The 23,045-nt window shown below is 44.2% G+C and overlaps 2 protein-coding genes across 2 annotated transcripts in view; both read right to left on the reverse strand.

The window, feature by feature from the left end:
- Nucleotides 1–23,045, reverse strand: part of LOC114511443 (zinc finger protein 112) — a 64,231-nt gene that overhangs the window by 15,530 nt on the left and 25,656 nt on the right. The window contains exons 1-3 of the mRNA XM_028530137.2: nucleotides 7,360–7,437; nucleotides 3,728–3,775; nucleotides 381–507 (exon numbers count right to left, since the gene is read on the reverse strand). Coding sequence (XP_028385938.2) covers nucleotides 381–507; nucleotides 3,728–3,742 — 142 coding nt within the window. The 5' untranslated portion in view covers nucleotides 3,743–3,775; nucleotides 7,360–7,437. Of the gene's footprint in view, nucleotides 1–380; nucleotides 508–3,727; nucleotides 3,776–7,359 lie in introns of the transcript that reaches the window.
- On the reverse strand, nucleotides 15,252–16,670 carry ZNF285 (zinc finger protein 285). Its single transcript, XM_036012746.1, is given in 6 exon segments — nucleotides 15,252–15,686; nucleotides 15,689–15,758; nucleotides 15,760–15,794; nucleotides 15,796–15,823; nucleotides 15,825–15,950; nucleotides 15,952–16,670. Coding segments are annotated over 6 exon segments (972 nt in total). The 5' UTR covers nucleotides 16,230–16,670.

The raw sequence follows: 23,045 nt of genomic DNA on the forward strand, positions 1-23,045 counted from the left end.
TGTCTTTGCTCTGACTGCTGTGGCTGGGTGGGGAGGGGGGTAGAGTGTCGTCCTGCAAAGCAAAGGGCTGCTGATCGGGGCTCATGCCTGAGTTGCAAGATCAGTGCCCCACTGGGGTGCGAACGGAGGGCCACTGATCGATGTTTCTCTCTCACATGGATGTTTCTTTCCCTCTCTTCTCCCCTCCCTTCCCCTCTCACTCTAAAAATAAATCAATAAAATCTTTTTAAAAAAATATTGTCTTTGTTGCACAGATTATTAGACCTCTCTTAGCTGCCCAAGCTCTGAGAATGATTCCAGGGGTCCCGGAGCTTCAGCACCTGAGCACATGCAGACACCCAAGTGGCTGACACTGAGTTAGGGAGAGCGCCTGTCCTCACCCAGTGAGACCAGGTTCCGGAAGTTCTCCAGCATCACGTCTCGGTACAGCTTCCTCTGGAACGGGTCCAGCAGCCCCAGCTCCTCCTCGGTGAAGACCACCGCCACGTCCTTGAAGGTCAATTCCTCCTACAAGACCAAACACACACTGTATGTTTACAGAAAGGGGGCAGCTATGAGAAAGTGTAAAGGATGTTGTTCTGGCTTCTGAGGCACCCGAGTCACATTCAAGGAGCTGCCTTCTGTTTGCTTTCCATAATGCTAACGCCATCCACCACCAGGGCTGCAAGAAAAGTAATCCTTGTACTTCACATCGCTACCTTTTGTTAGCACACCTACAGGTAAAACCCTGGAACTCTGCTATTATTATGGGCTGCTAATCATTTAACTTTTTTTTCTTTTTTTAGAAAGGCAGACTGCCACGTGCAACGCCTCATTTGGATGTGTCTAGAGTCTTAGAAGTGTGACTACCCCACGTTCTCCTTCAAATGGACCCTGAGACCTTGTTTGGAGTTCTGGCAGCAGAGCGCGGAAACTTGTATACCTTCGACCGAAGACCAGCCCTCTGTTCTAGTTGGGAAGGTCATCCTCTTCGCGCTTCAGCCGAAGCACGCAGCTTCAGGAGAGACGCACACGGATTGGATCAGTGAGGGTGGAAGGGGACACCCGCCTAGTCAGCCAGATCAGCCGAATCACCCTGGCGATCAGTAGGATGACAGATATCCAAGCCAGATGGCCCTCACATCCTATTTAAATTTTATTAATAATGTCATTTGCTCCAGCCCTGGCTGGTGTGGTTCAGTGGACTGGGTGCTGGCCTGAGGACCGAGAAGTTGCCTGTTCTACTCCAAGTCAGTCGATTCCAAGTCAGGGCACATGCCTGGGTTGCAGGCAGGTCTCCGGTTGTGGCATATGAGAGGCAACCAATCGATGTTTCTCTCACACATCAGTGATGTTTAAAATATATATATAAAAAAAGACGAAAATAATAATGCCACTTGCTCCAGAAAAGATGTAGTTCTGACCACGTGTGATGCGTCTGTTTTCCCTTTTACACACACGCTCCACTTGCTTACTCTGCCGAATTAACAGGCTCGCAGTCACCCTGACTGTTCACATGTGGAGACCCTCCTCAAAGGCCCGGGGACAGTGCGCAGCAGTTCTGCTGTTGGGCGCGCAGGCCACGCCCCAGAGCCTGACTGCCGGTGTTCAAGCCGGAGTGCTCTGCCCCCTGGCGGCTGGGTGGCCCTGGCCCAGGGCCTCATCTACTCCTCATCTGTATACTGGTACCTATGTGGTAGGGTCCCAGCAATACAATGGGTGACTATAGGTAAAGTACTCTGGAGCCGTGCTTGGCCCACAGTAACCAATAAATATTAGCCATTATTGTGATTACCATCACCATCACCTGTCACCCCATCTCAGGGCTGCGTGGAAATTCAAGGAGTTGATGAGAATATACTGACCTAATCCAAATAATGCCAGCTTACTTCATTTTAGATTATCTATTATAAATAATATTGTCAAAAAAAAAAAAAAGCCTTTCAGGGAGAATTTAGTCCCTGGAAATCTGTTGATCATCTTCTTAAAATAAATTCCAAAAAGTATAAATAGTAACTTTGGAGAATAGTAGCCTTTAAAGTTTTGAAGCCATGATGGCAGGTATTTCCTTCAAAAAGGCTTTTCCGACTTAGTCTTCTTCCAGGAAAGTGCAGGTCCCTGAAGCTCTATACCTTGGCCGACACTGGACACAATACTTTTTAAAAAAGGAATAAAATTGATAGAGTCAGAAGTACATTGGGGAAGTAAAAAAGTTATTTCAAAACTTTTTCATGACATTGATTAGCAATGAAGGTCATTCTCTTCCATTTATTTGCTAGTCATTTCTAGTTCCTGTTTGGTGATAATGTTAATTTATTACTTTTCATTCTACTTTGCTGTGGTCTTGTAACTGTTTGCTGTATGGAAAGTTAAATTTTTACATAAAGACCTGTCCAGCCCTGCATTTCTGGTTGGTGCTCCAAACCTCACAACTTGGTCTCTGAATGAGAGGGAACTCTGGATGGTGTGGAATTTTTCTCCTTCTCTTTCCACCTGATCAGTAAGCCTGATACTCCGGATCCAGGCAGCAGAGGCCTTGCAGTCGGCTGCATGCTTGACTTCCGTCAGAACCTGAGTGGGACTGGAGCTTACCCGAGCCTCCATGGTCACGTCAACAGCAAAGATGGCGCTAAGTCCCCCTCAGAGCAGTGAAGAAAGTGACAATGGACAGTGCCCAAATCCTACAGTCTGACTGGAGTTTTTAAATTAGGTACCTGCACTACTCTAATAATACAATTTCTGAGCGGTGACACACACACGGCACACAAACAGACACACACACAGAAAGCCTCAGGTCCCGGGAAGAAAGAATTTAACCCTTTTTGTATGAAAACACTGAACACTATTTTTTTCTGAGTTCAGCTTCATTTAGTGTGATCCTGTGAGGCAAAGCCATGTTTAGGTATCTTTTTTACAAGGTATGTCAGGGGCAAAAAAAACGTTTTTCAGTTTTGGGTCCCTGGAAGAGACGGGCAAATCCTATTAGAATTCTCTCAGAAATGCTTTTTGAGTAAAGATCGTCTGTAGGAAAACCGATGCTGCTGTGCAAAACCACAAGAACCGTTGAGAACTTGGAAGTTCGTGCATGGGGAATACTTAAAAGTGGGGTGTACGCCAGTCATTGAAAGAATGTTAGATGAAACCATGAAGGGCTATAATTTCGACTGAAAATAAAAACCAATTCAAAATTGTGTCTATCATTGCAAGCACAGTTATGAATGCACGTGAAAATGACCACAGGACAAAACAGGCGATTTGTAAGCAGAGTAGTGTGTGGGTTTTTCATTTTTTTAAATTTCTAGTCTTGCCCCAGCTGGTGTGGGTCAATGGACTGTGTGCTAGCCTGTGAACTGAAGGGTCACGGGTTTGATACCCAGTCAGGGCACATGCCTGGGTACTGGGCCAGGTCACGTCCCCAGTCGGGGGGGCACATGAGAGGCAACTACACACTGAAGTTTCTCTCCCTCTCTTTTTCCCTCCCTTCCACTCTATCTAAAATAAATAAATAAAATCTTTATAAAAATAAATAAATAAAATTTTTAGTCTCTTTTATACTATTATTTGTGAAATAAAATGATAAACAATACTGAAAGGAAATTTTTTAAAAAATGAAACAAAAGGCATGTCAGGTAAATGGTATTAAACGTCTGCAGTCATTCTGTATGCTTCTCAAGGAAGAGGAAAAAGGTATCCACTTGCTGAGAAGTGAAATAACACGTTAAGTGACAGAAATAGAAACCCAACTCACCTGGAACTTGGTCATTTTCTCTTTCTTTTCTCACGGAAGGCGAGAGACCTGAGAAGGCAGAAGGCAGAACAAGATGAGAAAGGAGCCATGAGAGGAAGGGAAATAGATCTTTGTGCAAACTGGAAAAGGTGTCCCTTCCCACAGGCAGATGCTGCCCCATACGCCTCAGCAGGCAGAGCCGGGCTGGACTCCAGCTGCTCCCAGGCTGTCCTGGAGGATGCCTGCATTCACCAGGCAGCCTCCGTGGCCCTGCCCAGCCATCCCCACACACCTCATGGCTCCTACGGTGCTGCTGATCCTGGGAAAGGTGGGAAAAGAGAGGTGGTAGAATACACCAGTTAAAGTGAACTCTGGCCCTGACTGGTGTGGCTCAGTGGGTTGGGTGTCGTTCGGCAAAGGAAAAAAGTGACTGATTGATTCATAGTCGGGGCACACGCTTGGGTTGCGGGTTCTACGAAGGCAACTGATTGATATTTCTCTCTCACATCGATGTATCTCTCCCTCTGTTTCTCCCTCCCTTCCCCTCTCTCTAAAAATATATAAATAAAATCTTTTTAAAAAAGTGGACTCTGGTGACAATTCCTTTTAAAACCAGACATTGCTGTGTATACTGGCTACACACTGCTCTCCATGTTTACATACATGGCTGTATTAGTAAACCTCCCTAGGCTTCATTTCTGTGATCTACAACATTAGGATAAAAACGCCGACATTACAGGAGCGTTGGTAGAAGTATATGAATGAGTAGTGGAAAAGCGTTGTGATATGTACAAACGCTTTCTATGTCTTGTAGCTGCAGAGCAGACACTACTCTACATCATAAAACTGGCCTTGCCGTTGTGTCTTTAAGGCGTGTGGGTGGCAGGGATTACAGCTTCCTAGTTCATAATTTTCGGCTTGGGTAATCACATAGGGTTAGATTGAGACCACCCTTCTGAAAGGTTTAATGGCACGTCCTCTTCCCACGTGGATATAATAAAAGATGCTACTACGTTTCTCTCCATAAAACGTACTGACTCAGTGCTCGACCCTTGGAAGGATTTGGAGAGCAGAAGTTTAATTTCTTTGGGTTCTTCCTCAAGATTAGTCACTGTTCTCAATAGATGTTGTTATTTCCCTTACTTACTGTTCCCGGGCAACTGCAAGGTCACCTGTTAAAGAGAACGACCTAAAAAAAGGGCTAGTCCTGGCCATGAACAAGGCAGACCTTTCAGCTCCTCTGAGGTTTTCTGCCCCTCTAGTAGAATACCCACCCCTCCCCAGTTCCTGCCCACAAGGCCATGGCTGGAGAACCCACAGAATAGTGCATAACCACCAAGAACAAAGATTAACTTGGCCACATAATTAGCAATGAAAGAGATGAGTTTTCTCTCACTCACCCAGTATTTATGGCTCACCTTCTAAAAGGGACACAACTCCCAGATCTGTGTTTGTTCAGAGCCTAGTGCAGAACAATTTGATAATCAGCAATTAACACCACACCGGTGGATGCCAGAGCAGAGTTTAAGCTGGGTCCCCTGGGGGAACACAGAGGGGGGCCCCCAAACCCAGAATGGATAAGGGAGAGGGCTGGAGGGGCTCGATGGAGAAAATGTGGCCTGATCTTCACCCTGGAGGATGGCAGAGCGGTACTAGCCAACCTTGCTCTTTGTGCTGACACAGAGAAAAATAGGACACGGTCCCAATGACAGAACTTTCAGTGAACAGAAAGAGAGAAATAAGGAACAGAAGCCCCAAGACCCAGGCGAGTCAAACTGTGTGTGAGAAAACAAAATCCATCACCATCCCTCTCCAAAGTGCAACAACACCCTGTGCCCCTCAGCTTCCTCTCCACGGTGCAAAGGCCTGCAAAGGCCGAACACGTTATCGTAGCTGCTAACAGTCTCCCTTTCTTGGCTCTGGATGTAAACAAGGGTTGGTCATCCACTGTCGGCAGTTACGTCAGTAAGTCCATCACCATCACACTGACTCCATGTTGGGGATTTGCTTCAAAATACTGAAGCATGAAAACTTGGAGGGGAGCGGTTGCTACAAGACCGACAAATGTTAACAAGGGTGGAATCAGAGTGATGGTTCCATAGGGGTTCATTATTTTATTACCACATTTGGCTATGATTGTCCATTTCCATTAAAAAATTAAGGGGAAAAAATTAAGGGGGAAATAAGACTTCTGGTATCTGTTTTGTAAAACTTAAGTTAAAATCCAAAAATAAATCTATGGAATAGGAAAACGTTAAAATATTACTATTATCTCTGTATCCTGTAGTCATGGGTAATTAAATCTTTTTCTTTACACTTCATATATTATCTTAATTCTTTACAATACACAATCAATTCTATAATCAGAATTTGAACTATAAATATTACTTCAAATAAAGTACAATTAACTTGCAGGTGCAAAAAAAAAAAAAAAAGCTTATCAAAAATTCAGAGCTCACAGACATAGTTTTCATGGCCCTCTATAAAAATCCAAAACAGGCCTTCCCAACCTGATACTAAAAGCATGTTAACAACTAAGACGGCAGATTGAAACTGACTAAATTCAAATCCCAGCTCAAAGTCTTACTAGCTATGTGATTTAGGATAAACAACTTCATCTCTCCCTGTCTCGGTTCCTCATCGTTAACATGAGAATAACAGCACTCCTGACCTCCATGGGCTCTGGTGAGGGTTAAATGTTAATTCATGTAAAACTCCTAGAATATTTAGCACTCAATGATTAAGCAGCATCGTTGTTACTCATGCCCAAGTATTCCCCATCCCTTCCTGCATTATTCAACAATTATCGTGGCATCTTCGAAGCAGAAAAATTTGTGGATGCATGAAGGAACTATCTTCTCCCTTAAAAGATAAAAGAGGAAGAAATATGCTAAATCCTACTCAGGTGAGGCTCTGCTGCTAGGAGCCGAAGGGTCATTCCCTCCCCCATGCAGCCTTTTCCGAGGAGTCAAGGCTAGAAAGGAGAGGAGGCTGGGAGCGATTAGATCTTCATCTAATCCGCACACACTACAGTGGACATGCCAGACAACAGTCAGGCATGACTCTCTCCAAAACTTCACGTTAAAAGCATTAATGGAAACCCGCATACTGCTCCGCTTCCTTCAGCGGTGAGACAAGCACCAGGGAGCTCTAACCCCATCCCGGGTTCACAGGAGCTTTCAGGGAACTGAGTGCTTCTCCAGAAATTACAAAGTGCTAGTAACAAGAGACGTATTTGTTTCATAAGCTAGGCTCTAAGTCTTTTGCTTCTACATTCTCATTTAACTCTCAGAACACCTCTGTTAGGTAGTCATTAACACCAGCTTAAAGAAGAAACAGGCAGAGACATTAAGATGCTCTTCGAATGTCATATCGTTAGGAAGCGGCATGCTGGCAGGTGGTCGGGAAAAGGGCTGGGGAAGCACAGAACCCAGGAGACCCTGAATCCCAGCGCTGTATCCCAGGGCCCTAAGCTGGGGATGCATCCACCGTCCCCCAATCCCGCAGGCTCATTCAAAGGAAGCACAAGCCCCCTTCGCTGCAGGCCGACTCTCTTTCTCAAGATCTACGGCCCGCTCGCTATTGGTGCACAGCAAGGCGGAGAAAAATCAGTGTGTGAGCCGGGAGCGGGCGACGGGGAGTAACGGGCTCACCTTTCCGAGAGCAATGAAGGCCGCGGCCTCGAGTACCTGGGTCGGAAGCGACTCTGCCTACAGAGGCCCCTAGACTACGCTTCCCAGAATTCCTGACCTCCTGACCGGAGCAGGGATGCAGCCTCTGTCTCCTGCAGCGGAAGTTATCCAACTACAGGGTTCCCGGACTACACTTCCCAGAATTCCCAGGCCACTTCGTCGCCTTCCTAGGGCGGAAGTGCCGGCTGCTACTCGGAGAGTCTGGATTGTATTTCTCAGCGCGCAGGTCCGGAACGATTTCCTTAACCCCGCCTTTCTGGAACCGAAAAGCTCCCAAACTTAAGAAAGCTCTATTGTATACTTGTGTTATTTGCTCCAACCAAATGCCTTAAAGGGGGCTTTCCGGGAGTGTAATTGTCTCTCGCCCTGCGGATCTACTCTGGACTACGCTTCCTGAATCTCCTGCGAGGCAGCCCTTTCCTCACGGCTGCCCTTTTCTTTTTGGGTAGTTAGTATTTGGATAGTCGTTGTTCTCCTTAGGAAAGTCAATCTGAATTCTATACTGTTGAGGGGGCTTGGCCGCCCCTTCCCTCTTTTCTAGAATTTTTTTCTTCAAACGTGACCGGGTGGCGGAGGGTGTTGTGTGTAGGCAGGTTAGATGCAACAAGATAAGCAAATCCTGACTAAGGTTAAAGCTTGGTGATGATTCTGTGGGGCAACGTTATCCTATTCTTGAGCATTTGGCCATACTGTAAATTCCCAGAGTAAAAAGGGAAACAAAAGACCTATGACAACTCTTTTGTAAAATGTAGGTAAATAAACATAAAAATCTGAAAAAATACATTAAAAGTTAACAGTAGTTATCTCTACATCCTAGAAATATGAATAATTCAAAAATTTATTCAATTTTCATAGTCTGTTAATTATCTACAATACACAACCAATAATTTCAATAATCAAAATACCAACTATTAATTGAAATAAAATACAACTATATAATGAAAGGCGCCTTAAAAAGTATCAAGAGCACAAAACTCATTAACAGCTTTCACAGTTCTTTACAAACTACCCCTTCCAAATCTAACAACAAACGTTAAGAAACGAGGCTACGGCCCTGGCCACTGTAGCTCAGTTGGTTGGAGCGTGGTCCTGTGCGCGGAAAGGTTGAAGGTTGGATTCCCAGTGAGGACACATACCCAGGCTGCAGGTTGAATCCGTGGTCCAGGGGCATGCGGGAGGCAGTGGATCCGCTGTTTCTCTCTCAGGTCTCTCTCCCTGCCCCCACCTGTCCCCCTCACCCTCTCCCTGTCTCTCTTTCTTGCTTTCACTCTCTAAAAGCAATGAAGACTATGTCCTCTTGTGAGGATTAAAAAAAATTTTTTTTGCCCTGGCTGGCATAGCTCAGTGGATTGAGCTTGGGCTGCGAACCGAAGTGCCGCAGGTTCGATTCCCAGTCAGGGTACATGCCTGGGTTGTGGGCCATGGCCCTCAGCAACCGCACATTGATGTTTCTCTCTCTCTCTCTTTCTCCCTCCCTTCCCTCTCTAGGAATAAATAAATAAAATCTTAAGAAAAAACTTTGGGAAACAAAGTCATTAAAAAAAAATTTTTTTTGAAAGAAATGAGGCTAGGGACTGAGAATAGTTTGGTTCAACTCCCAGTTCAGATTCTTAGTAATTGTATGGCCTCTGGTAGGTAAGTTTTGCCAGTGTCTCAATTTCCGGCTCTTTAAATGAGTAAATAATCCACTTTAGTAAGCTGTTGTGACGATTAAATGATTTATATAAAGTCGTTAAAATAGTACTACTTAGCACTAAATATTAACTGTCACTATTACTATGTCCAAATACTCCCATCCACTCCCACATTTATTGAACAAACATTTGAACATATAGCAGAATGTGCTCATTATAATGACTAATTATAATAATTATAAAAAAAAAAAAGCCCTGGCTGGCATAGCTCAGTGGATTGAGCACGGGCTGGGAACCAAAGTGTCCCAGGTTCGATTCCCAGCTAGGGTACATTCCTGGGTTGCAGGCCATAACCCCCAGCAACCGCACATTGATGTTTCTCTCTCTCTCTCTCCCTTCCCTCCCTAAAAATAAATAAATAAAATCTTAAAAAAATACTAATAATTATAGATGAGAGATGACACGGTAGGAAAGACCGTAAGTCCTACTCAGGTGAGTTTCTGGTGCTAGCAGCCAAAGACTCATTTCCTCCACCTTCCTGCAGCCCTCTTCCGAAAGTCAGGGCTGGGCAAGCAAAGGAGGCTGAGAGAAATCGTCACTGTGGTTCCCTTCCGCATGAATCACAGAGGACATCCCCATAAGCTACCCTAGAGTGACTTACACTTCCCACCCCCACTTCTTAAAGGGAAAAAGAGGGGGAGGGATAGCAAGAGAGCAAAAGGAAGCCAAGAATAGCTCGGATTCCTCCAGGGATTAGGAAAAACAGGGCCAGTAGCTCTGCAGGTGGGACGTTGGTCCCTTCCTGGGCTCATACAAACTTTCAAGTAACTGGGCACTCCTCAAGAAATTATAATATATTAATTTATTAAAATAAACCCATCTTTACCACTTGTTTTAAACCTTTTATTTGTAGCTATCTCATTTAACTCTCCAAACGACTCTATTAGACAAGTACTAGTATTCCCCTCATTTTACAGAAAAGGAATGCAAGGCACAGATGGCTTACTACTTGCCCAATCTCACACCTTTAGGACGTGACAGGGCTGTCCGGTGAATCTGGGAATAGGAGACAGGGAGCAGGAGGCCCTCAACCCCGAACAGGGGGCCCAACCCCAGCCTCCGAGGCTGGCTGCAGATCCTCTTCCAGAAGGCCAAGCACACGTCACAGCTGGCCGCATGCCCAGTGAGGAGGCATTGCAGTCCCATGCCTGACTCATAAGAATGAATGCCTCCACCTCACTTCCCAGGATGGGGAGTGACTCTACCTGCAGTTCTTGGATTACACACAGCCAGAATTCTAGACCAGGTAATTGTCCCAGCCCCCCACCCACAGCTGCGTAAGTTCACCGACTACACGGAGCTCTTAGACTACACTTCCCAGAACCCTCAGGAAGAACTGGCAGTGTCATTGCCTTCCAAGGGTGGAAGCTCAGCTACTGCCCTTAGAGGTTGCATTATATTTCACACGATTCCAGGGTAGAGCACAAACTTCTTAGCCCTGTCCTCTTTGAACAAAAATGCTTCCCGAAGCACTGGGTTTTAATCAATACTTAATTATTTTCTTCAAAAAGTGTCTCCATCCTTGTGAACCCACAGTTTGCAGGATCCTCTTCAAGTAGTGCTTCTCAGGACCTTTCCTTTTTTCTTTTAGATTACTAGGTTCAGTCTGAATCAATTCTCTCTGCCTGGTCAAGCTCAGCCTCTCTATTCCTTTTTCTCTTTTTTTTCTTTTATAGATGACACATATGAAGGTCTAAAATCCCTTTTGTAGAGAAGAACAAAGCTTGAAAAGTGAAAGGAAACAGACGTATGTTATAAAGGGGGAGATATGTGTGGGTTAAAAATGTAGACATTGAAATGGCATCAATGTAAGGGACACAGTATCTCAATTCTACTTTGACTGGATTTTCTGCTTTATCCCACAAGTGTTGGATGCATTTACAACTCTGAGAGTGTTGTATGTCATTAACTATTCATTCCAACGTGTGGGAACCCACAAGAAAGTAATGCTAGCTTCATTAAAATATGAAGCAGAAGCAGCAACACCTTTTGGCTCCACCTTGATATGAACTGCTCATTACAAAATGCTGGTCTTGAAGTGAATGAAAGAAGCTGCATCCATTCATTGGAGACATTACTATAATACAAAGAGGCAAACATGTAAAATTTTGAAATATATTTTTGTTCAAGTTCAAGCAACACGTAACTTACTTCCATCCTACTGTTAATATTACAAATACAATAAAGGGTCTTAGGAGAAGGGAAACAAGTGAGACCATGATTTTTCTGCCAGGTGGATTGGACAGGGTTGGATTCAAATTCAGAAAATCCAACAACAACAACAAATACACAAAGGTTGTACTTTCTAGATTGGACAGGAACTAACATTTTTAGACCATTATGTGTGAAAAATTTCAAACATGGAGAAGTACAGAAGAGAGGGAAATACACCATGGTCTAACTTCCCATCCCCCAAACTCAACAGTGGTCAACATTTGCCACGTTTCTCTCATCTATCAAATTATCTCTCTTCCCTTTTGTTATTGTAATATTTTAAAACAAAATCATGACACTGAATTATTTCCCACCAAAATATTTCCATTTTCTGGTATAACCACACTGCAACTATCACACTAAGAAAATAGATGGTAATTTCTTAGTATTATTTCATACCTGAAAAAATAACTCTTGAAACTTTATAGCCATCTCAAAAACATCCATTTGTTGTATTTGGTTGTTGTCCCTTGAGTCTCTCAATCTAGACATGTATCCCCTTCCATCATTTTTAATTTATGACCTTGACCCATTGGAGAAACCAGGTCAGTTTTCAACAGATATGTCCTACATTTTGGTTTCCTCATGCTGTCATTCCACACTTTCTACAATTTCTCCTGTAGTTCTGATAAATTATTGTACAATTTAGATTTCAAAGGAAGATTAGATTAAGAGTTATTTTGGCCTTGTTCAATAGCACCAACTTTCCCTCAGTGAGGACCACAGTACATCCTTGAATGTCACTGCTTCCTACATCAAGGACACTGTACCTCAATCATGCATACAAATATCCATGAGAAGAAGAGTGATGTTGCAAGAGTTTAAAAGGACAACAGGATTTTTAATGTTTTTTCTCTTCTGTCCTCATATTGCCAATCTCACCCTATTAAACACCCATAGTCCTGCACAGTATGCTGCAATGGATATCTGTGTCCATTTGTTCTTGATCTCCAATCTGACAACTACCATTGGATGAATTCCTAGGCGGATACCCACTAATCTCAGGGAATACACATTGCATGATTAAAGTGGTCCTCCCAGCACTGCCCTCCCAAGCAACTGCTCTGATCAAGCCATCTGTATTTGGGAGCTTTCCCCCCCAAATTCACACCATAAATTTTAGTATTTTCTTCCCTTTCATAGCATATTTAAAATACTTCTACCATTTCACTTATCTACTTCTCTGAGTTATCTCTGTACCCCTAAAGAAGTGCTTCCCAGCCAAGGTCATGAACAGTTACAGTGTCCTGCAATTTATGAGTAACAACTGTTCAATAGAAAATCTAGTGGTTTCTTAAAAACAAAAACAGGGCCGTGGCTGGGGTGGCTCAGTGGATTGAGTGCTGGGCTGCAAACCAAAGGGTCACTAGTTCAATTCCCAGTTGGGGTACATGCCTGGATCATGGGCAAGGTCCCCAGTTGCACAACTGAGTGATGTTTCTCTCTCACATTGATATTTTTCTCCTTGTCTTTCTCCCTCCTTTCCACTCTCCCTGAAAAGAAACAAATAAAATCTTTTAAAAACAGAATTATAACAGATAAGTGACAGAGAGCCAAGAGGCAAAGTCTTCACTGAGTCAGGAAATGCTGAACTTACAGAGCAGCAGATGGCTGTTAAAAGAAGGGTAATGATTTACACTTTGATGAGATGAGAATTGAATTTTACAAGGAGAGGCAATGAGGAGTGAAAATGATACCAATTTCTACTCAAAGCACAGCCAAAGCAGACATGACAAGAAAAACAGCCACCACTTGTAAAAGTCTGTAGAGGAAGCAGTGTCCTCAGGGAAAAGATATATTCCATTATTTAAGCTTTTATGGGAGTTACCTCCATATTACAGACTTCAAAGTCAAATTTCAGAGACGTTAAGTCAATTGTCCAACACGTCTAAGAAAGTCAATCAGCTGTAGACCTTGAGATTAAATGTGTCTCTAGCCCTAAAAATCCATACTCCATCTCCATGTAGTACATATCCTGTAATTCTGTATTTTAGATAATATGGGAAGATAGGAGAATAATTAAAAATACATTACACATACCCAGGTTTACAAGTCCATATTCTTTTTATCATGCCATTTGGTCTTCAAATTCCTGCTGTATATGCACTCAGTGTAGTCATAAAAAATGAACATTAGGCCTGGCTGGTATAGCTCAGTGATTGAGCATGGGCCTGCGAACCAAAGGGTCACGGTTTGATTCCCAGTCAGGCACATGCCTGGGTTGCAGGCCAGGTCCCTAGCAAGGGGCACATGAGAGACAACCACACATGATGTTTCTCTCCCTTTCTCCTTCCCTTCCCCTCTCTCTAAAAATAAATAAATAAAATCTTTTTAAAAAAGGAACAAAAATATTTTTTTAAAAAATGAACATTAGGAAGAATGTAACAAAAAGTTAAAGTACTTTTTATCCCAATTCTGAGTAAAATAAAAAGAATTTTAAAAAGACAAAGTATTTAATAAAAATAAATATTTGCCTTAAAGATTTAAAAAGTTTTGCCCTGACTAGTGTGGCTCAGTTGGGCATCGTCCTGCAAAGCGAAAAGTCACCAGTTTGATTCCTGGTCAGGACACACGCCTAGGTTGCAGGTTCCATCCCAATTTGGTATGCATACAAGAGGCAACCAATCAATGTTTCTCTCCCTCTGTTTCTCCCTTCCTTCCCCTCTCTCTAAAATAATAAATAAATAAATAACATCTTTTTAAAAATATTTTAAATTTTTGAGAGCAAGAGAGAGAAACATTGATTTGTTGTTCCACTGATTTATTCCTTGGTTGATTTCTTGTATGTGCCCCAACTGGTGATGAAACCTGTAACAACCTTGATGTATTGGGACCACACTGTTACCAAATGAGCTACACAGTCAGGGTTAATGTTGCTTTCTTATGTGGATTCCAATGGTTTATGTGAAATAAGTTGCTATTAAGCTTCTCTGTACTCATCAGAATAACCTAGGCATGCTGGTAACAAATAAACCACCAAAAATCTCACTGGTGTCATACAATAAATGTTTATTTCTTACTAAAAAAAGTCCAACGCAGGTCAGATAGCCGCTTTCCATCAATCTAGTCTGGAACAAACAGCCTCCAAGTTTATGGAGACAGAAAGAGAAGCCTGAAGGACATCAGATGTTTGTAAGTTGGGGGCCTGGAAGTACTTTACAGCACTTTCGCTCATGCCCCATTGGTTGGAACACAACCACAGGTACCCACTCTTAACTGCAAGCGTTTCTGGGAAATGGAGTCTTTTTGCTTTCCCAGGAAATGAAACTAGTGTGATGAATACACAGAACTGTCTCTGCTACAACCTTAAATTATCGCTTCTGTAGACCTTCTCTCCTGTGAAGAGAAGCAAATAGATTTGACAATCTGAATGTAGACTAGTAATCTTACCACACTAATAGCATAGATTTCATTCCTGAGCACTATTTGAATGTTCTTTATAGAGTATCTTTCTAGTAAGAGTGCTCTAAAAAAGAAAACAAACAACAACAAAAAAATGACAACAACTAAAGATTTTGATTGGACTGAAGTCCTTACTGTACTCATCCTCATTAGAATTTTCTTCCTGGGCACATCTGTTAATGGAAATTTGACCTCTAACTATTGTCATTGTTACAACCCACCCATTTGCCATGATGACTTACTTTAAAGAGGGAGGGGGAATTAGTGATATTTGTAATAGTGTCAACAACAACAACAATAATAATAATAATAAAAAGAATCACTTACTTTGCCACTGCAGCATCCAACAACTGGTGAGAGCTCCCAAGTTCTTGAGATCCACTGAGGTTTCCTGGATCCTTCAGAACCTTCAGAACCACCTGCATTGGTGCTACAGGCTGACACCACCAGAGGCAGTCCCTGTCCATTGCTCCCCCAGCCCTGCAATGGCTGAGCAAGCTTCTGTCATTGGAGTACATAGAGTGACTTCTGTTTTCCTGTCCTCTAGTGCAGTTTCTGATGAGTAGAAAGTTCTGAACTATAACTAAAACCCGTGCCAGGCTCTTGACATGCGCACTGCACCTCATCTGCACACATTCTCTGATGGGCAAGGAGCTAGGAGTTAAGACTGAAGCCCTTACCACATTCTTCACACGTACAAGGCCTCTCTCCTGTGTGGACGCTGAGGTGAATGTGAAGATCAGAATTCCGACTGAAGCCCTTACCACACTCATCACACGCATGTGGTTTCTCTCTGGTGTGATCTCTTTGATGCAGGTGGAAATGTGAGCTGTACCTGAAGCCCTTACTGATCACTTTGCATTGATAATAAGGTTTTTCTCCTGTGTGAACGCTCTGGTGAGTGTGAGGGACAGAACTGTACACAAACACCTTTTTGCACACATTGCATTTGTCGGGTTTCTCCCCAGTGTGAACTCTCTCTGGTGGATGTGAATGTGTGTTCTTTGGCTGCAGCCCTTTCCACACTCACCATACCTATAAGGCTTCTCTCCAGTGGACCTGAAGAATGGAGCTTGAACCAAACAAAGTATTTGCCACACTCGCTGCACTTGCCATTTCTTTCCAGGGTGGACTCTCTGCTGGACAAGATTGGAGCTCCGATCAAAGCCCTTCCCGCACTCTTCACGTTTATAGAGCTTTCCCCCCATGTGTGCTCCCTGATAAACACAAAGAAGTGACCTGGACAGTCTCCCCACACACATCACATCTGTAGGCATCTCCCCCGTGTGGACTCACTCCACAATGGCTGTGAGGAGAGCAGCTGCACCTGAAGCCCCTCCCACATTCCAGACCTTTGCGGGGTTGGTCTCCGGAGGGCCCTTTCCAATATCAGGGAAGGTTAGGGCTCTGTTTGCAGCCCTCGGCCCACTCTTGACATTCATAAGTTCTCTCACCTGAGCGGGTTTTATAACGAACAATAAGATCTGAGTTCTGGCTAAGTCCTCTTCCCACTGGCCACATTTATAAGATTTTTGCGATGTGAGCACTGTGGTAAATATGACGATTTGCATCATCTCTGAAGCAGATTCTGTAGTTTCTGCATTTGACCAGTTGACTGTTGATTTCACAACCAAGTTCTTCCCACCTTCGGTGTATCTACACAAGCCTCTCTTTGCGTTCAAAGGGATCGTCACAGTCACCTAAAGTCCCACTGAAGCTGTCACCACACCGAGCACATCCATGCAGTTGCTCTTCTGTATGAATTCTCCTACATTTTCCCCGAGGATTCTGGGGCTCGGCCAGTACATGGGCTTTACTCCAAGATTCTGGGGTCAGGATCTGTGTCAAGACTTTCCAAGCTACATCGTCCTAATTTTCTAAATTAATAGCATTTATTACATAGTTTTCACTTTAAGAAATCTGAAGAGACAGTCCTGTCCACCCTTCACAGAGGGAAACATGTCCTTCTAAACACTGGAGAAAACCTCCTTGAAGATTCATCGCATACGCCTGATTCACAGTTAACTCACTGATCCTTCGCTTCCAAATCTGCCGACTGTGGGGCACTTCCTGGGAGAGGCAACGCAACCCTTTTTCCTGAAGATTCAAAGTGTTATTTTTAATCCCATCTCCTATATGGAAAAAGAGAATTTGGCTAAGTGGACAAGTAAAACATCTCTCCAGAGGCTTTTTTCATGGCTTTTCAGAGAGAGAGGAAGGGAGAGAGAGAAACATTGATTGGTTGCTTCCACCCAGACTGGGAATTGTAAGCACCAGGACCACCAGGGACCAGATCTACAGCCTAGGTATGTACCCCAACTAGGAATCAAATCTGTGACTCTCCTATTACAGAATGACACTCCAACCAACTGAGCCAGCCAGGGCTATCCAGAAGTTTTGAGAAAACTGGCTTCTACTCATATGTGAAACAATTAAAACCAGAGTGATTCTACCTGTGAGCTTCCAATTAAGAATCAGGCATTGCAGGGAAATCAAAAGAAATTTTGGAGAAATTTCATAAAGGAAGAAATTCACCTTCCTGCTATAAGACTTGTCAATAAAAAAAATAAAAAGCCTTTAATCATTTTTTCACAATAGGTACAGGAAAGGCTCCCATATGATTCATGATATATATAATGAGATGTGTGTGTGTGTGTGTATGTGTGTGTGTGACATAATAATGGAGTGCTGGACAGGTGAGAGACACAAAGGATCTCAAGGACCTTCCACGTACCATGCAAGATTACAGGAACAAGCAACTTACTAGATACCAGATCCTGGTTTGGTTCCTTTAACACCAATTTGTTCAAACATTGGTGTTTCTCCAGAAGCACCCAAGGGACCCAGGCCCTTCTTAGTAAGTGCACTTTATCAGTCCCAGTGAGGAAAAGTAGGAGGAAAGAATGAGAACCTGACAGGGGAGGAGGTCCGGGGAGGCTCACTGACCACATCAGAGGCCCAGCGGCGGGGAGGAGGCCAGTGGGGAGAGTGCAGGGTGGAGGAAGCTCCCTCAGCAACACTTTCCAGACCTACCTGCTCCTCACACACTTATTGTATCTGTTAAAACTCACAGATGGCAGGATTCTCATCATCATTTGCATCTTTTAGGAGTTTTCTCTCCAGTGGCCAAAGTTTCCCTTTGTGCTTCAGCTGGCACATTTTTATCTGGTTGAAGCTGATCCTCTGAGGAAACAGGGCCAGTAATTTGAATCTCAGTCACAGGGGGTCACTGTCCTCACCCACTGAGACCAGGCTCAGAAGTTTTACAGCCTCACATCTTGGTACAGGTTTATCTGGACCTTGTCCAGTAGTGCCAGCTCCTCCTCAGTGAAGACCACGGCCATGTCCTTGAAGGTCACAGTTTCCTAAAACATTAAGCGCCTGCCACGTCATCTACCATTCACACACAAATGACCGCTGGAAGAAGAGCAAGGTTGAAAGCTATGCCAGTCTCTATGTTATTATCTTGGTGCTCCAAACCCTCATTTCTTTTTTTGTTTTTAAGATTTTATTTATTTTATTTTTAGAGAGAGGGAAAGGGAAAGAGAGAGAAAGAGAGAGTGAGAGAGAGAAACATCAATGTGTGGTTGCCTCTCTTATATCCCCTAATGGGGACCTGGCCCACAATCCAGGCATGTGCCCTGACTGGGAATCGAACTGGAGTCCCTTTGGTTTGCAGGCCAGCACTCAATGCGTTGAGCCACACCAACCAGGACCAAACCCTCATTTCTAAACTTCATGTTGTAATGCTGGAGCTGGGGTGTTGCAAGCCACACTTTCCATTTAACAACTGGCCTTACAGTAGGCTTGGACACAGGGTGCAGGCGCTAGAGAGATTCTGCAAGGCTGAGGTGGGTAACAGAGTTGGTGCTAGTGAGCCAGGAAAACCAAATCCCCTAGAGCCCACAGGGCTCAGACACTGTAGGGATGAGGGGTTAGGGATGGAGGCTCACCCAGTTTTCTCCCCTTCTCCCTTCTTGGCTTCGAGCTAGAGTCTGGGAAAACAAAACACCCATTTTGCCAGCACCCTTGCAGCTGGGTGTCCCTTGTAGGGATCCTATGTAGAAACTGCTATAGGGTTCAGGTACAAGGACATTCTAAAAATATAAGTAAACCAAATTTATAAGCCGATAGACATGAATGCAAAAATCTTAAAATCTTTTTCTTAGCACACAGCACCGCCTATGGCGTACTCTTGTAACCACTGGAACCTGAAACTAATCATTGAGCACTTCCACTCACAGGAAATACCATGGAAAGGAATACAGTTGAACGACACCAAAGAAGAGGCACTTTTGAGATAATCATGGAAATTTGACAATTGTTTGGATGTTTGATGATACCAAAGAATACTGACAATTTAATTAGTTCACTTTTTAAAAAATTTTATTTATTTTTAGAGAGAAGAAGGGAGTGAGAAATAGGGAGAGAAACGTCAGTGTGTGGTTGCCTCTCGTGCACCCCCTACTGGGGACCTGGCCCACAACCCAGGCCTGTGCCCTGACTGGGAATCCAACCAGTGACCCTTTGGTTCCCAGGCCAGCACTCAATCCACTGAGCCACACCATCCAGAGCATTGATGGGTATTATATATGGAGATTCCCAGTGCAACACATCTTTTCTCTTTTTGTCTATTTTCATAATTAATTTTTTTTCATGATTTAAAAAAAATCCTTCCTCCACCTGTGATGATGTTTTTGATGTATCAGCTTGGCCAAGCTACAGGCCCATTACTGAATCAAACAAGAATCTGGGTGTTGCCATGAAGGCATTTTGTAGATGTGATAAAGTCTATATAACCAGTGGACTTTCACGAAGGGTGCTCTAGATAATCTAGGTGAGCCTGCTTTAATGAGTTGAAAGGCCTTAATAGCAAAACTGAGGCTCCCTTGAGAGACACAGAAGTCGCACTGGCAGACAGCAGCTTCCCTAGGTTCAGGAGTCCCAGCCTGTTCTCCTTCCTAATTGGCTGCTTGGTGAACTTCAACTTGTGTAGCCCACATGATCACGTCACTCAGTTCCCTTATAATAAATCTCTTAAGATCTATCTCCTACTGGTTCTGTTTTGCTGGCTCAACCCTGACTGATACATACCCATTCTAATCTTGCTGCTAGACCCGTGCTACTTGGGGGGAGGGGGCATGTGCATGCTTACCATGTGTCCAGATGCTGTGGCAATACCAAATTGCTATAAAAGTTTCTACTATCTTACTCTTGGGTTCCATATGTATCTCTCATGGACCAGTGACAAGCAGTTCATGGAGTGGCACTGGCATACAAACTTGGAGTAGCACTGAGTTAGACATCTTGACAACTAGACATCTGAGTCTGTTTTTTCATCTCTGCAACGGGAGGAACACCACCTACCTCACACAGCTGTTATAAGCAAGGTAAAGTGCCTGACGCAAGTTGTCCCTCAGACACTGCTGACCTGCTTTCAGAAACGAGAGATCTCCAGGTCCTCAGACTGGGCATGGTATTTCAGAGGGAGAAAGGAAACATTAACCCACCTGGAACTTAATCACACTGTCTTCCTCTCAGAAAGGTCGGATCCTGAGAAGGCGGAACTGCAGAGAGGAAGAACCTACAAGATCAACGCTTTAACAAGCTGTGAGTGAATACTTGTCCCTTCTTAGCTGTACAGTTTTCCTCACACATTTTTCTCTCCCAAGATATCTTTGCCTCTTTTCAGTGTTTTAATTTTTTTTTTATTTTATTTCTGATTTTAGAAAGAAGAGAAGGGAGGGAGAAAGAGAGGGAAACATGTATGTGAGAGAGAAACATCCATCAGCTGCCTCTCGACTGAGCCCCAACCAGGAATTGAACCCGTAACCCAGGAATGTGCCCCAACTAGGAATTGAACCCATGACCTTTTGATTTGCAGGACAATGCCCAACAAGTGAGCCACACCAGCTAGGACTCCCTTCTTAGTCTTTTTTTTTTTTTCTTTAAGTGTAGTTTTATTTTTTAAATATTTTATTGATTTATTTTTAGAGAGAGGGGAAGGGAAGGAGAGGAGAGAAACATCATTGATTGAGACACACATGGATTGATTGCCTCTCTCATACCCCCAACTGGGGATCTGGTCTGCAACCCAGGCATGTGTCCTGACTGGGAATCAAACCCGTGACCTTTTGGTCTGCTGGCTGGCACTCAATACACTGAGCCACACCAGCCAGGGCTCTTCTCAGTCTTAATAGACCGAATGCCCACCTCCTTGAACCTCTCCCCACCCCTGCCCCAGAATCTTGTGTAATGCCTCTCTCCACCCCCAGCTTTTGGTCAAAACTGCCGCATTCTTTTCCTTTCCCTATTCTTGTGAATGTACCTACATCCTAGTAACTGAGATTCCAGAACTGCTGATTTGGACGGCGCTCTCAGGATGACGGGTGCGGGGGAGGGGCTTCTTCTGCTTGCACTTTCACACACAAGACCCGTCCCGTGTAACTAGGACCTGTGACCTGAAGAACTTCCGGTTAGCTAAGATCTGAACTCTCCGCTTCCAAAACCATCTCCTTCTAGCACTCACTCTATCCTCTGGAGCTCTTTTATTTTTGCAGATATCAATGGCACACTGAGGACGCGTGAGGCCCAGTCTCTGCTCTGGAAATGCTCACGGCACACTGAGCTCTGCACCCACTAGGACTGCAGGCAGACGGAAGCGGCAGACAGAAATGCCATGAGCCGGCCACTCCACACGCACTCAACTCCCTTCTCCGCACAGTTTGCACGGGTGGTACAACCATTGGGAAAAGCCAGCAGGCAGTCGGGGTGTTCATTTCCCCCGCTCTTTCCCTGGGCGTCCCTTCGGACTGGCTAGGCTCCATGTCCCTTGACCAAGGCCACAGTTCTGTCACTGGTCCTCTTCTCGTAGGTCTTTCTCCAGGTTCTGGTAACGAATCCCTCCCTTCGCCCCTCAGTCCAAGGAGCAGTAAGTCCAAGGAGCAGTAAGTCTGGCCCCAGACTACCGGACTACTGCAACACCCCGTGCGATGGCCTTTGCAAATGGCCCCCTTATGAAGCTCTTCTCGGGTTACCCAGTTGGAAGGTGCTGCTTATTTCCTGCTGGGATTCGGTCTGGTAAGTCCGGTGAACACAGAGGCCTCTGGCCTTTGAGGAGAAATTTGCCAGATTACATCGCTGCTTTAGGCACTGTGGGAGCCCCAAAGATGAAAAAAGGAAACACCCAAATCACTCTCTGTCCTCCTGGATTGTGCTCCGAACTACCTGTGGTGAAGGGTCTGTTTCCTATCACTATCCCTGTTACTTTCAATCTGTCGCAGACTGTTATGTTGGTAAAATACAGTAATAAAGACATTTCTAGAAAAAAGATATAAAAACGAATTCAAATCACAAGCCTAATTTTGTATTATTAATCAATCATACAGTTACTAAAATTGCTATACAAATTTTTATTTTTTAAAAAATAATTTGTTTATTTTTAGAGAGAGGGGGAGGGAGGGAGAAAGAGGGAGAGAAACATCGGTCAGCTGCCCCTTGCACTCACACGCCCCAGCTGGGGACCAGGCCCACATCCCAGGCATGTGCCCTGACTGGGAATCAAACTGGTGACCTTTCGCTTTGAAGGATGATGCTCAGCCAACTGAGCCATGCTGGTCCGGGCGCTATACAAATGTTTAAACATTTACACTTAAGTTCTGAAATTATCTGGTCACAGACCAGTTACACTGAGTTCCCCAACCATTACCAGTTCACCGCCCGCCCTTTGAGTTGCATGTCAACGTTATATGTTTGGATTAATAGGACGTGAAACATCTTAGACAAATTCTTAGATTCCTTCCCCACTTTCCCTGCCTTTAAGAAAGAGCGTAAATCAGCCATAGTCTGGGCTTTACAAAGATTCATTCAGCGCCTCAGCAGAGCATGAATCACGTAGCTTTACAAAAATTAAAACCAACTAGAAACATTCCCCCCTAACTCTGTCAGAAAAACTGTAAATCCTGAAGAAATAACCAAGCTTTGGTCTTTTTTCTGCTGTTCCCAGTAAAGACCCTGCCATTGACCAAGCACTCGATCGAGGGTTGCCTGACATTAACAGACACAGAAACGGAAGCAGCGCTAACACCTGAGCGCATGCGCAGACGCGAGCACATACAACGCTCCCCTTCCGGGATCTGCCCTCTCCTAGGAGCCTTGGGGCAGGTGGAATCTCTCTCACACACACCACACACACACACACACACACACACACACACACACACACACACACACACACACACACACACACACACACACACACACACACACACACACACACACACACACACACACACACACACACACACACACACACACACACGGGGGTTGGTTTCCCAG

The sequence above is a fragment of the Phyllostomus discolor genome, chromosome 12 (assembly GCF_004126475.2).
Source record: "Phyllostomus discolor isolate MPI-MPIP mPhyDis1 chromosome 12, mPhyDis1.pri.v3, whole genome shotgun sequence".
Lineage (NCBI taxonomy): Eukaryota > Metazoa > Chordata > Mammalia > Chiroptera > Phyllostomidae > Phyllostomus > Phyllostomus discolor.